Consider the following 12,889-nt stretch of genomic DNA (forward strand, 5'->3'; position numbering starts at 1 on the left):
GTATAATTCCAGTACTGTAGCCTTAAGGTGCCGTTCATTAACAAACATATATGCCTGCCTTGTTTTACCAGACATGTAACTGATGAATAGTATCTGTAACAAGAGATTGGATTCAACAGTTGTTATGGACACTTACAACTGCAACGACCTTGACGTGTTGTTTTTGTATTAGATTCAAATGGTTGGTTATCCTTAATTGAAATGCCTCTTGAATCTTGCACACCGGTAGTGTACTCAGTGGCTCCAATTCTTATACTAGGAATAATCCAGCAATGATCTGGAATACCGGTAAGCCTGCAATACCAGCACAACCTGCATATTCACATATTAGCACAAGATCTTAACAGACGAAGTCCCTCCTAACGGTCGCCTTCATAGTTGACACGGCACAGTGTAAATGTACACTTGTACTAGTACAATGTACAACCTTGGATGGTGATATACATTCGCATAACATACCGGTAAATGAAAAACATACCGCAAGGCGTAATCGAAATCCTAATGCTGATATCAATGTCAACGTTGGAAATTATTGTACATTTTGTTATCTTCTCACGATTATTAACGCAGCAAAACATGTTACATAAGATACTACAGAAGCAGAGATATTCCGAAGGCGAGTATACCGGTAAATTGCTGCTAAAGGAATAAGGCCAATACCGCAAAGTTTCAGACTACCTGAACATCTCATAACCTGGTTAACCTCTAGCTTTATTAAAAAAACATAAACATGGATATTATATGCCTCTACCGCTCTCAAAGACTCAAAATTACAGATAGATGAAGCTGCTGACCAGAACGTGCATCAAAACTGAATGCGCGAATCGGGACCTACTTAGGTAATACGGCGATGACGCAATTGACGCAGTCAGCCATCCCGGAGTTCTATATATCCCTGCTCAAATCATACTGGCTACTAGGGCTGGGCAAAATCGAGTACCTGAGTGATTCGATTCTGAATCACGAAATATGCTTCGAGTCGAGTCGAGTAATCGAGTATCACTCATTATGACGTCACAACAAAATCAATGTGTCAAAGTTCAAATATGTACCTTTTGTACCACCACAAAGAATATAATGCCTGTTATCTAGCATATTAAAGATACTTTTGGTATTACTTCGACCCTACCGATTTCATTGTACTTTATGACGATGTTGTGGTGGGATCACGACTTCAGAAATGTTTTTCCAGTAACGGTCGTAGCTTTGTACTATATGTTTCGTATGCGGCGATACGCCCAATCAAGGTTTCAACGCTCCCACAGTGGAAAATAGCATCCAAACCACAATTCTCGTTGATAAAATTACTTTCAGTTGCGATGAGCGTATAATTTCAGTACTCGAAAAAATCGTCTTTTGCTACTCGACTCGAATCATTAAAATAATTACTCGATTCAGATTCGAGTACTCGAATCATTGTGCCCAGCCCTACTGGCTACTTGATAAAATTGTTAGGTTACCTAATTTAAGCCTACACACCAAATTTGGTTTAATTCCAACCAGTAGCCGCATTGCTAGAGGGGAAGAAAGTTTCTATATTTATTACATAAAAATAAACAACAAAAGATTTGAAAATTTTCTGTTCAGCCCATGAAAGTGTTAGGTTTTGTATAGAAACGATGTTCACCAAATTTGGTTCAATTCCAACCAGTGGAAGCGAAGTTATTGCTGTCGAAAAATTTGGATTATAAATAAAATAGTAGATATTTACGGTGACCAATTCTTTGATTATTTATTATAGTGGTGCCCACCGTAAATACTATATTAAGAAAAATTGCGACTCGAGTCATTACAACCGTGTTAGGAACCCCTGATGTTACGCGGTCTCGAAGCTGCTGTTTCTGAAATAATCTCAGCATGTCCAGTAGGGCTCTTCAAAAATGACTTTTTTTCTCAAATCGTACTGGATGGCTACTTGATAAAATTGTTAGGTTACCTAATTTAAGCCTACACACAAAATTTGGTTCAATTCCAGCCAGTAACCGCTTTGCTACAGGAGAAGAAAGTTTCTATTTATTATATAAAAATAAATACCAAAAAATTTGAAAATTTTCTGTTCCCCCCATGAAAGTGTTAGGCTTTCTATAGAAACGATGCTCACCAAATTTCGTTCAATTCCAATCAGTGGAAGCGGAGTTATTGCCGTCGGAAAATTTGGATTTGAAAAAAATAGTATTTACGGTGAGCACAACTATAATATATAAACAAAGAATCGGTCACCGTAAATACTATTTTATTCAAATTCAAATTTTTCGACGGCGATAACTCCGCTTCCACTGGTCGGAATTGAACCAAATCTGGTGAGCATCGTTTCTATAGACAGCCTAACACTTTCGTGGGGTGAACAGAAAATTTTCAAATTTTTTGGTATTTATTTTTATATAATAAATAGAAACTTTCTTCTCCTGTAGCAAAGCGGTTACTGGCTGGAATTGAACCAAATTTTGTGTGTAGGCTTAAATTAGGTAACCTAACAATTTTATCAAGTAGCCAGTACGATTTGAGAAAAAAAGTCAATTTTGAAGAGCCCTAAATTGTCCAGTCCACATCAAAGTTGAACTACATACAATTTCTACTAAATGAATGCTAGTCCGCCTTCAAGATTACCGGACCACGACCTGACCGGTTGATTTCGCCTTCCGTGACATGCCACCCCATTTTTGTAGCTTGCTTTTCTATAATAGCTTCTTTTACTTTTCATTCGGTGTGCATGCCTCCTTTTTACATCACCTAGGCCAGGGAGGCCACCAAGACGATTAGCCTGAACGCGAAATCGGCAGATAGTAGACGATTCGACTCAACAGGAAAACTTGAAAATTTCAAATAATCGGTATGGACAGGGAAGGGACGACACGACCGCACGGTCATCCAGCCAATCCCTTCCCTAGAAACGCGGGATGTTGATTACTAAAATATCTGTTCCGACGCGTTGGAGTAGCCAGGGACCAGCCACATTTTTCGCAGATCTTCTCATTATATGACCATGAAGAGGAATATTTCGTGGCAGAATTATTTGACTTGATATTCTCCTGTCACTCGATTACATGCTTTCAGTATTGGTACCCCCTCCTGAAAAATTAAAATACGCCCAATTTCCAGAATTGTCTTGCTATAATTCGCAATTATGAGAGGACGCGTCGACCAACATTCGACTTCGCGTTTATACACTCGCAGAAAGATCGCCGGCGATGAAACTTTGTCACAACACGAGACACATGTTCGCTGAAATCTTCGATATTGATGTCAAGATCCCAAATAATCCATTCCTTGCGAAACGAGCCCATTTGTATACAGAGGCGACCCACAATATATGAAAGTGCCATTATTATCGACCGAATTCATATTTCAAGGTTGAAAAATTTCCACGTCTCGCGCGGTTGTGGCATTAATGTATAATGCGTTTTAATGACATAATTGTTATCGATTTTAGATAGGTCATGTTTTCACCGTTACGTAATCCGGTTCGCTCTTATTAGACGACAAAGAAAGGTCATCAATAGGGCAAGCTTTTGTTACAGTTAAATCCGTGGAACGTTGCATTTATTTTTGACAAAAGTTGCTTTTATTTTCTCACAAAAGTTGCACTAAAAGACCACATTTTGCTCTCGGTTGACTAAAAAAAAGATCAACTTTCCGGCTCAGCTCCCGAAATACCAGTAAGAGCGTTGCTTCAGTGCGGATTTACAGTATTTCAGTCGAATTTGGCCGTGTATTTCACCAAAATCAAAAATACTTTCATGAATAATCGAACAAGTTGCAAAATGTTGCATGAAGAAAAATGGACAAAAATTGCATTACCTAGGCTTACCATACGTCCTCTTTTAAGAGGATTTGTCCTCTTTTTTGACTTTTTTGAAAGTGTCCTCGGAGGACGCCCTTTTGTCCTCTTTTTTGAGATTTTGTCCTCTTTTTTGAAAATTTAGGTCAGATTTAGAGGAAATTGCGAGTGATATGCCGCAAATTAGCGCAGAAGTGAAGCTCCGGCGGGTATTTCGGAGGGAAAAGTGGTGATTTCAGCTCTGAGCGAAAAGAAGACCCGCGCAATGGTTCGTAAATCTCATGGGACCCCTTTGGCCGTAAAGGTTGGCCACCCCTGGCCCAGGCCAATGTGGGTGTCTGATTTCAAAGACTTCTTCAAGTCTTTTTGACAACTCTCTTCATTGTATCGCGATTTTTGTGGTGTATTGAACTGGTAAAAAACCGAACTGAAGTGATAGTCTTTCATGGTGATGGTGGCATAGTAGAATTGCATTGAACTTCGAGAAAATTGCAACTGAGACTCACGATCGTTTATCACTGCCTTTATTTTCAGTAGATAGAAAAAAAAAATGCGCACAAATCAAAAAAAAATCAAGATTTCAAACGGTAATGAATCACTAAATCGACTGGTTTACTCCAAATCAAAGTTTTCACAGTTCTCAAATCCAACGACAGGTCCAACACGCGATCGTCGCAAAGCAGCTCCAGCTTATCCGCAGCCGCAGAGCTCTCGCTTTTACCGTTACATTCATCAGGCAGTACCTTCTTCTCCTCCCCCGACTCTTCTTTCTCATCTTTCTTCGAAGAATGAGAATTGCTATCGTCGGCACACAGCACTCTATCGTAAACGTGATCCAAAACTTTCTGCATCACGAGCATGTCGCCCGCAGACAGCTTTTCTTTGTTCAAGCTTTTCAGCGACGAGCTCTCATGCGGCAAAAGATGGAACGGCATGTTGTTGAACTTTACGGGTACCTTTTTATGGACCACGGTTTCGATTACCCAATCGGGCGCTAAATGCTCCAGCGCCAAAGAGTCAGGCTCTTTTATTGCGTCGCCGCTACACAAACGAAACACGCTACGTCCGCCTACCTCGCTAAATATCACAGGCGTATGACTGGGCACTGAAAAATACTGGTTACCTTTGATTATTTTACGATTATTATCGACCTCCATATTTTCTTGACCAATTTTTTCCGTTTCTTCGTCAGAATCCTTTTCCATGACGATATACGAATTGGGCCAGTGTTCTAACAAGGCTTGCAGCATCAAACCGCCGTAATTCAGCTTTCTGCTGGGTTCCGAACCATTAGCAAACACACTCTCCGTGACCCAAGCCGCGAAACAATCAGGGTCTTCCAAATGCACAGCAAGCATGCCTAACTTGAGATCGATTGTAAACCAATTTGGTACATACAATACCATTTTCCTTTTTTGATATTCTCCTTCCAAATCTTTACCCTCAAGGTCTTCTACTTTAGTAGCAGTTAAAACATCCCACAGTGCGAGACAGCCTAACGTGTCTTTTGTGAGTATGTGTCTCTTATCGGGTAACACTTTATATTCGAAAATACTAGTGCCACCCAGGAATGTGTGCGTAGGTTCTCGATATTCAGGCTGTGAATTGGAGAGAAATTCTTCTTCCGTAGGTACATCTTCGTATGTGTCAGGCGCATGTTGGTCGGTAGATTCTTCAGGATTTTTGACAGGCCATACGTTAACGTGTGAATTGGTAGTGGCTACAAAAATTTCCTCTTTTCCATCGTTTGCATTAACAGCGAGCTTTAAAACAGGGGCTGATTCTTCACAGACTACGTATCTGCTCATGTCAGGGTCGCACAGTTCAGTACAGACAACTCTACGATCTCTGCCTGCCGAAAATATTTTGTTAAAAGACCCAACCGAGTCTCCTTCGGGAGTAGCTAACGCCCACACGCCTTCCCTATGCACTTTAATGCAAGATATACAACGTTGCTGTCCTAAAGACCATAAACGAATCGTGCCATCTGAACTACCGGATAACACTTGCGTGCCGTCGCGATTCACAAGCAACGCTTTTACATTGTCCGTGTGGCCTTTCAGCTTCATTTTTTTCTCACAAGTACGCGGGTCCCATACACGCAGCGCTCTTTCCGTCGAACCAGCTACCAGAACAGTCCCGTTCGCGCTCATCGCTAAGCTGTATATCGATTGCTTAGAGCCGTTCACATTAAAAGTAGCCACTGTGTTTTTGCTTAAAGTTAACGCGGTCAGAGTCTGTACATCCCATATGAAGATTTGCTTGTCCAGCCCGGCGCTGGCGACTTGCTCTTTCTCTCTCGCGTAAGCCAGCACTCTTACATAATCCCTATGCGTGCGCAGTGTTGACATACAGTATCCCTTGTGCGTATTCCACACTTTAACATTAGCATCACAAGACGCCGAGATCAGCGTTTCTCCCTTGTTGCACAGAACGATATCGTTGACCCAATCTGTGTGATGCTCCATAGACTTAACATAACCGCTATCGTTTAGAGATGAAGAACGGGGTTCACTGCGGTCCGTATCCCAAACGCGAATAATCGAATCTCTTCCGGCAGTGTACAGCATGTTAGAGTCCGAGTCTAACTGCAAGGAATTGACTCCGGATCTGTTAAATTTCTCTTCTTTTTCTCTCACGATAAAGGAAACTTGAATCTTCTTCCTGGCTTCCGCCTGGTTCCGTTGATGCTGACTAGCCATAGTGTGGTGTCACGCATATTCTACACCGAAACCTGAACGAGACACACACATTAGTTAGTATGGCATATCAATTCAGGCTATAGAGCTCGTAGCAGAACATCGACAAAATTGCACCGGAATCCATTTTGCAGTACATAATAAAGTTGCGATATCGGCATAACGTAGATATTCTGACACTCTACTATGAAACACGATCTTCGAAACCCTAAGCAAACATGTATCTCCAATATCTCCATATCCCAGCAGAAAACTATCAATCCCTATTAAAATCTAGAGATAAGTCGGGCTGGGCGCAATGATCCGATTAATTCTAATGATTCAAATCAAGTAGCGAGCACTGAAATTACACGCCCCTTTCCAACAATAGTTAAATTATCATTGAGAATTATAGCTTCGATACTGTTTACCGCCGTGGAGGGCCGTTAACCTCCATCGGTCGTATCGTAGCATATGAAACATGCACTACGAACCTACGTGCATTTGTGAGTACGACATACTTGTGAAGTAGCGATCGACTCACGTCGTTGTCACAAAGTGCAATGAAATACGTATGGTCGAAAAAATGCCAAATAATCTTTGATTTGATATAAAACTGGCATTATGTTCTTCGAGAACACATAAAATGTACACATTTGGACATCATTCATGCTGTTGTGACTTTACGAGTGATATTCATTCGAATACTCGACTCTATTCAGAATCGAATCACTCAGCCCAGCCCTAGAGATACGCGAAACCCATACTATCATATGAAACAATCAAGAAAATTGCGAGCAATCAGATATTGGATAGACCTTTACAGTCAAACGAAACGGCGCCGATTTCTACTTCTAAAAATCATGATAGAGTAAACATATAAGCACTTTTTTAAATACTGTACACAACATCTAGGCGTAACGCCAACAGCACAAGCCGCGTTAAACTTGTAAAGCAGCAAAGCCTTCACTTCACAGGGACTCTGGCTAGCGCCCAAAATAATTCTTTCCCTCAATCCAGGCAGTTTACGAGTCCCGACTCTGTAATCCAACAGCAGTGTCACCAACGGCCGCATTACTCAGACCTGGACATTTTAATCAGTGGCGACAGAATCAGCATTTTCCGCATCTACGTCTTCATCCTCTCCTTCTTCCGCCTCATCTTCATCGTCCTCCTCCGAAATTTCCGCTCCCAAGTTCTTTAACTTCTCCTTGTAACCCGATATTTTCACATCCTGATCGGACATCATAATAAGCAAGTCTTCCTGTTCTTTCTGCAGAGTGGTTAGCTCTTCTCTGGCAGCGGATGTATCTTTGTTGGCAGTGTCTAGTCTTTGTACGAGAGACTCTTCCTTAGCTTTGAGATCTGACAATTCTGTCCTCAAAGATTCAATTTCAGCGACGAGATTTGCCTTCTCTGAGCCCTGCTGTGAAACAGCACTTTCAAGCTCCTGTATTTTTGCTTGCATTGCTGTATTCTCGGCGTTGATATCATCGTACTGCGCATTGCTAGCACCTTGGTGCCGTAATTGAGCTTCTTTTCCTTCGAGACGAGTCTTCAAGTCATCAATTTCGGCGGCCATTTGAGCTATCCTTGTATCTTGAAGCCTGGAATCGTCAGGTACATTAACAGAGTTTAACGCCGCGATGGTATCGTCAGTAGCGTTCAAGTTTTCAGACGGTCTGCTAGTCTGTTGTGACTCGTCTGAAAAGGACAGCTCCAAGGACCTGCGTTCCAGACCGTTTAGGTCGTTCCTTAGCTGTTGAATCTCCGTGTCTTTATCAGCGAGTTGAGTCTTGCTTTCTTCGCTTTGCTTCTTCAGATCTTGAATTTGAGCGTGGAGATCTGAAACAATATTCGCGGCTTCTCCATCTGCGCCGCTGTCGTTGGTCATTCGTAGCACATTGTACTGATCTTTCAACTGTTGGCATTGAGACGTTTTCTCATCCAACTGTTCTTTCGTTGTGGTTAATTCTCTTTGCATGGTCTCTACTTTCGCTTTCAATTCTTTCAGCTCGATATCTTGACTCCGAATCAGCGATTGGTATTCTTTAATGATTGAATCGTGCGCTTCAATAGCAGCTTTTGACTCCTCCTCTTTCTTGACATCCTCCAAATTCGAGACTAGCTTGATGACTTTGTCTTCCAAGTTTTTGAACAACTTGGTAAAAGTGTGATCGAACAGCATTTCGTAACTAGAAGGAGCTACCGGTTGTGAACGTTGGAAAGCTTTTGAATATAAATCGTGTTTCGTGACTGCGTCTAACGTGTCGCAAAATCTTTCGACACCAACACGTGCTACTATCAACTCGATTAAGGATTCTTTAGTACGTTGCTGGACGGAGCCATCGTTATCTTTGATGCATATCCCCAATAAGAGCGCGCAGACACCGTGCAGAATATGGTCTTGTTCATTACCATGTTCTGCGATTTGTCCCAGCAAGAACGGCACAGACGCTGGATCGTTTAAGAAGTGTGACACTGCCACTGGGCATTCGGTAAGCCAACTACAAAGCAGAATCAATAATCCCATTTTGCTCTGCAGATTAGAAGATTGCCGTAGTATATTTGTAATTTGTTGCATCAAAGACACCGGCGGGTTGCCGGCGCTTGTCGCGAGCTGCACCCGTAGAAGTTGTTGCTTCATTTCTACGTTTTTGTACAAAGCGTGAGACAACGCTACAGCTGAGCACCAGTTGGATAACGGATCAGACGCAGCAAATAAGCCTCCGCACAATAATTGCCCGGACGAAATATGCTGAGGTTGCAATGAAGACGGCAAAAGGGTGCTCACGATTTTCGCTTGCCCGATCGGGTTTGAATGCAAGAAACATTGGAAGCAATACAACACAGCACACCGCAATTCAAACGGTTGCTTATCGTTGACCATTGACATCAGCAAAACCACAATAGCTGGCCGTGGTGGTTCACAAGGCGCGTAAACCGAGTCAAACATATTCTGATTGGTCGTGCATCCCCGAATCACTTCTGAAACTGCGTTTATAGTTTCAGTTAATATATCAGCGGGTACACCAGTAGCCATCAGCATATTACACAACTTTTCCAGCATGCCGCTTTGCTGCATCGCGAGTTGACATGATGAGGTAACATTCGATGGATTAGACGGTGATACTAACGTTCTAACAACTTTTATCATGAGGTGAAGGTTTGCTACTTTTTGAGCGGACCATAACGATTCGGAATCGATTTCAAAAAACGGAGTGAGCCTTTGCACGAATGAGCCTTCTTTGAAAAATTGCTGATTAGAAGTGTTACGTTGGAGAAGGTGTAATAGCAAAAGTAGGCAGTCTTCCACGATGATACCTCCATCGCTTAAACCCTCTACGTGAATGATACCAAGCACGATATCAAATCCATTTTCGAACGCTACAATTTTTTGTATATTCGCGTTCGATCTGGTCAATTCGATCAGCAGCAGCAAGGCCTCGTTTCGAATAACTTCTTTTGCATCAGTAAGCAGATCTATCAAATGCGAAACGCCCATAGGGTGGGTGATGATGATTTCTTGCATTTTGACCAATTTCCCTTTCAGCAAAGATACAAGCAAGCGTACCGCTGCAAGTCGTGTCGCAAAATCAGGTTTTTCAATAAAATCAAGTACCAACGACACGTTTTTTTCATCGGCTGTGAACTGATCGACGAAAAACTGGACCAGCTCGGGCTGAGGAAGAGTGTCATCGTCATCTGCTTCTGTTGACATCAGATTTGAGAGAGTGTCTAATGCGTATGCCACAATTTCTTCGTCCGTCGAGTCCTGCGCCAATACTCCTATTATATGAGTCATCCCTTGGGTGCCGACTTCTTGTCGGAATTTTCTGGAGAGAGACTTGAGGGCGCGGACTGCATTTCTGCGGTCTTCCAGTAGGGTCGACGAGGCGACACGGTCGCATAATCTTGCCACGGTTTCAGCCCCGGAAGCCTGCGACTCTTCGCCGCCTTTCACAAAGGATCGCCAGTAATTCATGTTGTTGCAGGAAAGAAACTATTTGCCTACTACCTGCAAGAGGACGCGAAAAAATAGTCTGGACGTTAGCATAGCAATTATATATCATGCAAGAAAAATGAATACACAGCATAGTCAGCAGGCCAATGATCTATTCTATGCACGTATTAAGTCTGCTGAATTGGATAAGTTTTCTCCAAACAGTTCACAAAATATATCCGTTCCTCCTTGACTTAGTATAAAACAGACATTAATATGTTTAGATTTCACGTAAGTGTACCGGTACCTATATTATTGCAATAGTATTTGTTGCAATTCAAATAAAACCTAGGTTTCTTCGTTGGACAAGAACCTTATTAGTCAATACTGGTATCGATACTACTGTTATTCGTAATGATGAGACATATTACAAATAATGCTAGCATAAACCGCGCAAATATACATCATATAGTATCAAACAATAACGCTAAAAGAAAGTCAGCTGTGAATTTTCTCTAATTTGAAAATCTGAATGTTCCATACAAAGCCTTAAAGTGCATTTCTGGCTTACTGCGGTGTCGAGCAACTATTGAACTAGTCTGAGAAAATAAACACCACGACAACAAAACCGGAACAATGCACACAGAGCCGTCATTTCGCAACACATTGCTCATTGAACTGCATTGTATTGTTCATTCCTGCACCAAAATGCTAACTTGATTGACCTTTGACCCAAGAGCGGACACGTCAATTTCAGAGTGTCGGTCGGTCGGTCGTGCAGTGTAGTCGCAACAGAATTCTCGCTCCACGAAGAAATCAGGAATATATGTTCTCAAATTCAATCATTGCAGTAAAGTGCCGGCAACAAGGGTAGGCGGTTCAATCTCAGGCACTCAGGCGCTTGCGGTCCGCGAACACTACTCGCTCCTCATTGCGATTCACGACAAACTTGGAAATCCATCAATCTGTCAATCAATCTTTACTGTCTGAACAATGATATATATTATTGGTCTGAATTTCTATCTGTAGTCGCGGAATCAAGTTCCTTTGGTAGCTTTTCAATTGCTGATTAAGGAGAAAGTACTGTCCCGAATAGATTTGTTACAAAGCATGAACAGAACACACGTTGGTGATCACTTGCGGGGAAATTTCTCTTTTCTTGAATTCGTACTAAAGGTGTTTAGGCTGAAGGCCCCAACTTATATTTATATTACTGGACGTATTTGCAACTTACCACGCAGCTGAATTGTTAGAGTACTACGGCGTGTGATAGCGCCATTACCCGACGTCACAAACCAGGCGCGGGCAGCCGGCCAACGCGCCAACCTCACCGGTCGGCGGGCCTGATATGGGAAAGGGAAGTACTTGACGACATAGTAAGCAAACAATTGGGTATTGCGACAGACTGTGGCCGCGGGTCACATTAGACCGGAAACTGTCTGCAGGCCGATCAAAAGCCGGTTCCAGCCCTGGGGCCTTCTGTTGCTCGCCCCTGTCGTAAACGATCCATTATAATATGAATGGTCATTGGTCATGTCAATGGTAATTGCCTAAAGTCATGCAGTTGTGAGAATTGCGAGTCCAGTGCCACATCCAGTAAAGCCCGTTTGCTGCCGTTACGGGCGAACCAGTCAAATGATGCCATCGCCAGTATAGAGCCTGCATTCCCTATGAGCACCAAGAACGATGTCGGCTTACGACGGAAGTTTATTGCAGCAAAAAGAGAACCCAACACCGTGAGTAGGCCAAACTGTTACATAAAGAAATTATTATATGATGGCACCACCATTCGCAATCAGCGAACTATCCATTAACAGGAGCCGACGTTCGGCTCCGTTTAAAGACAACACAAAACAATATTGGCACATAATGTTACCACAGTTCTATTCAGTAATTTCATTGGATCAAAACACTGCAAGATTGCAATAAAAGGACATTTCGAAAGTGCACAAAAATGGTGGAGAGAATAGGCCAAATGACTTTTAAAGGCGGATATCAGGATGTAACCATTAGTCTCTATTCTGCGGCCTCATTCCATTCCTTTTTAGTGCGTTCTGTCATCGGGTCTTTTGTGTCGCCGTAAGAACAGCGACGAAGGGGAGAGGAGCCCAGAATTACCTTCGAAGCGGAATCGAACCCATTTGCTGTCCTGACAAATTACACATGGGGACGTTGGCCTATTTCTCAGTAAAAAAATCCCACCTTTTGATAGAAACTTACTGTATTTAAAGAGCTTCTTGGAGGTACAGAACTCCGACATACAATTGAATCTTGCTGTATTAAGCAAGCTTCGTGGGCGATGCTTGGCATCCCACGACTCTAACGACTTTCCAAACAAGCGACATCGCGTTTCCTAGCTCCGCACATATATTATACAAAGAGGTCCCATACTTCGGAGATTTCTGGACCATGATCTGATAAATCGACATCGTCTTCCGCAACATGCCACCTCTTTCTGTCTTTGCCCTTTTATCTTATCATCTATTGGCT

The 12,889-nt window shown here is 42.4% G+C and overlaps 3 protein-coding genes across 3 annotated transcripts in view; 1 reads left to right on the top strand and 2 right to left on the bottom strand.

Moving 5' to 3' along the window:
* Positions 1-12,889, top strand: part of LOC145449520 (tRNA (cytosine(72)-C(5))-methyltransferase NSUN6-like) — a 264,578-nt gene that overhangs the window by 17,078 nt on the left and 234,611 nt on the right. The window lies entirely within an intron of this gene.
* LOC145449506 (WD repeat-containing protein 48-like) lies at positions 4,281-6,484 on the bottom strand. The gene has a single exon (XM_080327893.1). It carries the CDS (start codon positions 6,478-6,480, stop codon positions 4,351-4,353), a length of 2,130 nt encoding a protein of 709 aa, XP_080184019.1. The 5' UTR covers positions 6,481-6,484; the 3' UTR covers positions 4,281-4,350.
* LOC145449503 (general vesicular transport factor p115-like) lies at positions 6,513-10,684 on the bottom strand. The gene has a single exon (XM_080327887.1). The coding sequence runs from the start codon at positions 10,439-10,441 to the stop codon at positions 7,550-7,552; it is 2,892 nt and encodes a 963-aa protein (XP_080184013.1). The 5' UTR covers positions 10,442-10,684; the 3' UTR covers positions 6,513-7,549.

This window comes from Botryllus schlosseri, chromosome 11, assembly GCF_051294905.1.
Source record: "Botryllus schlosseri isolate E-star chromosome 11, Bs_hap1, whole genome shotgun sequence".
Taxonomy (NCBI): Eukaryota; Metazoa; Chordata; class Ascidiacea; order Stolidobranchia; family Styelidae; genus Botryllus; species Botryllus schlosseri.

Excerpts from the sequence above, each read along its gene's own strand:
- LOC145449506 (XM_080327893.1), bottom strand. The coding sequence starts at position 6,480 with ATGGCTAGTCAGCATCAACGGAACCAGGCGGAAGCCAGGAAGAAGATT.
- LOC145449503 (XM_080327887.1), bottom strand. The coding sequence starts at position 10,441 with ATGAATTACTGGCGATCCTTTGTGAAAGGCGGCGAAGAGTCGCAGGCT.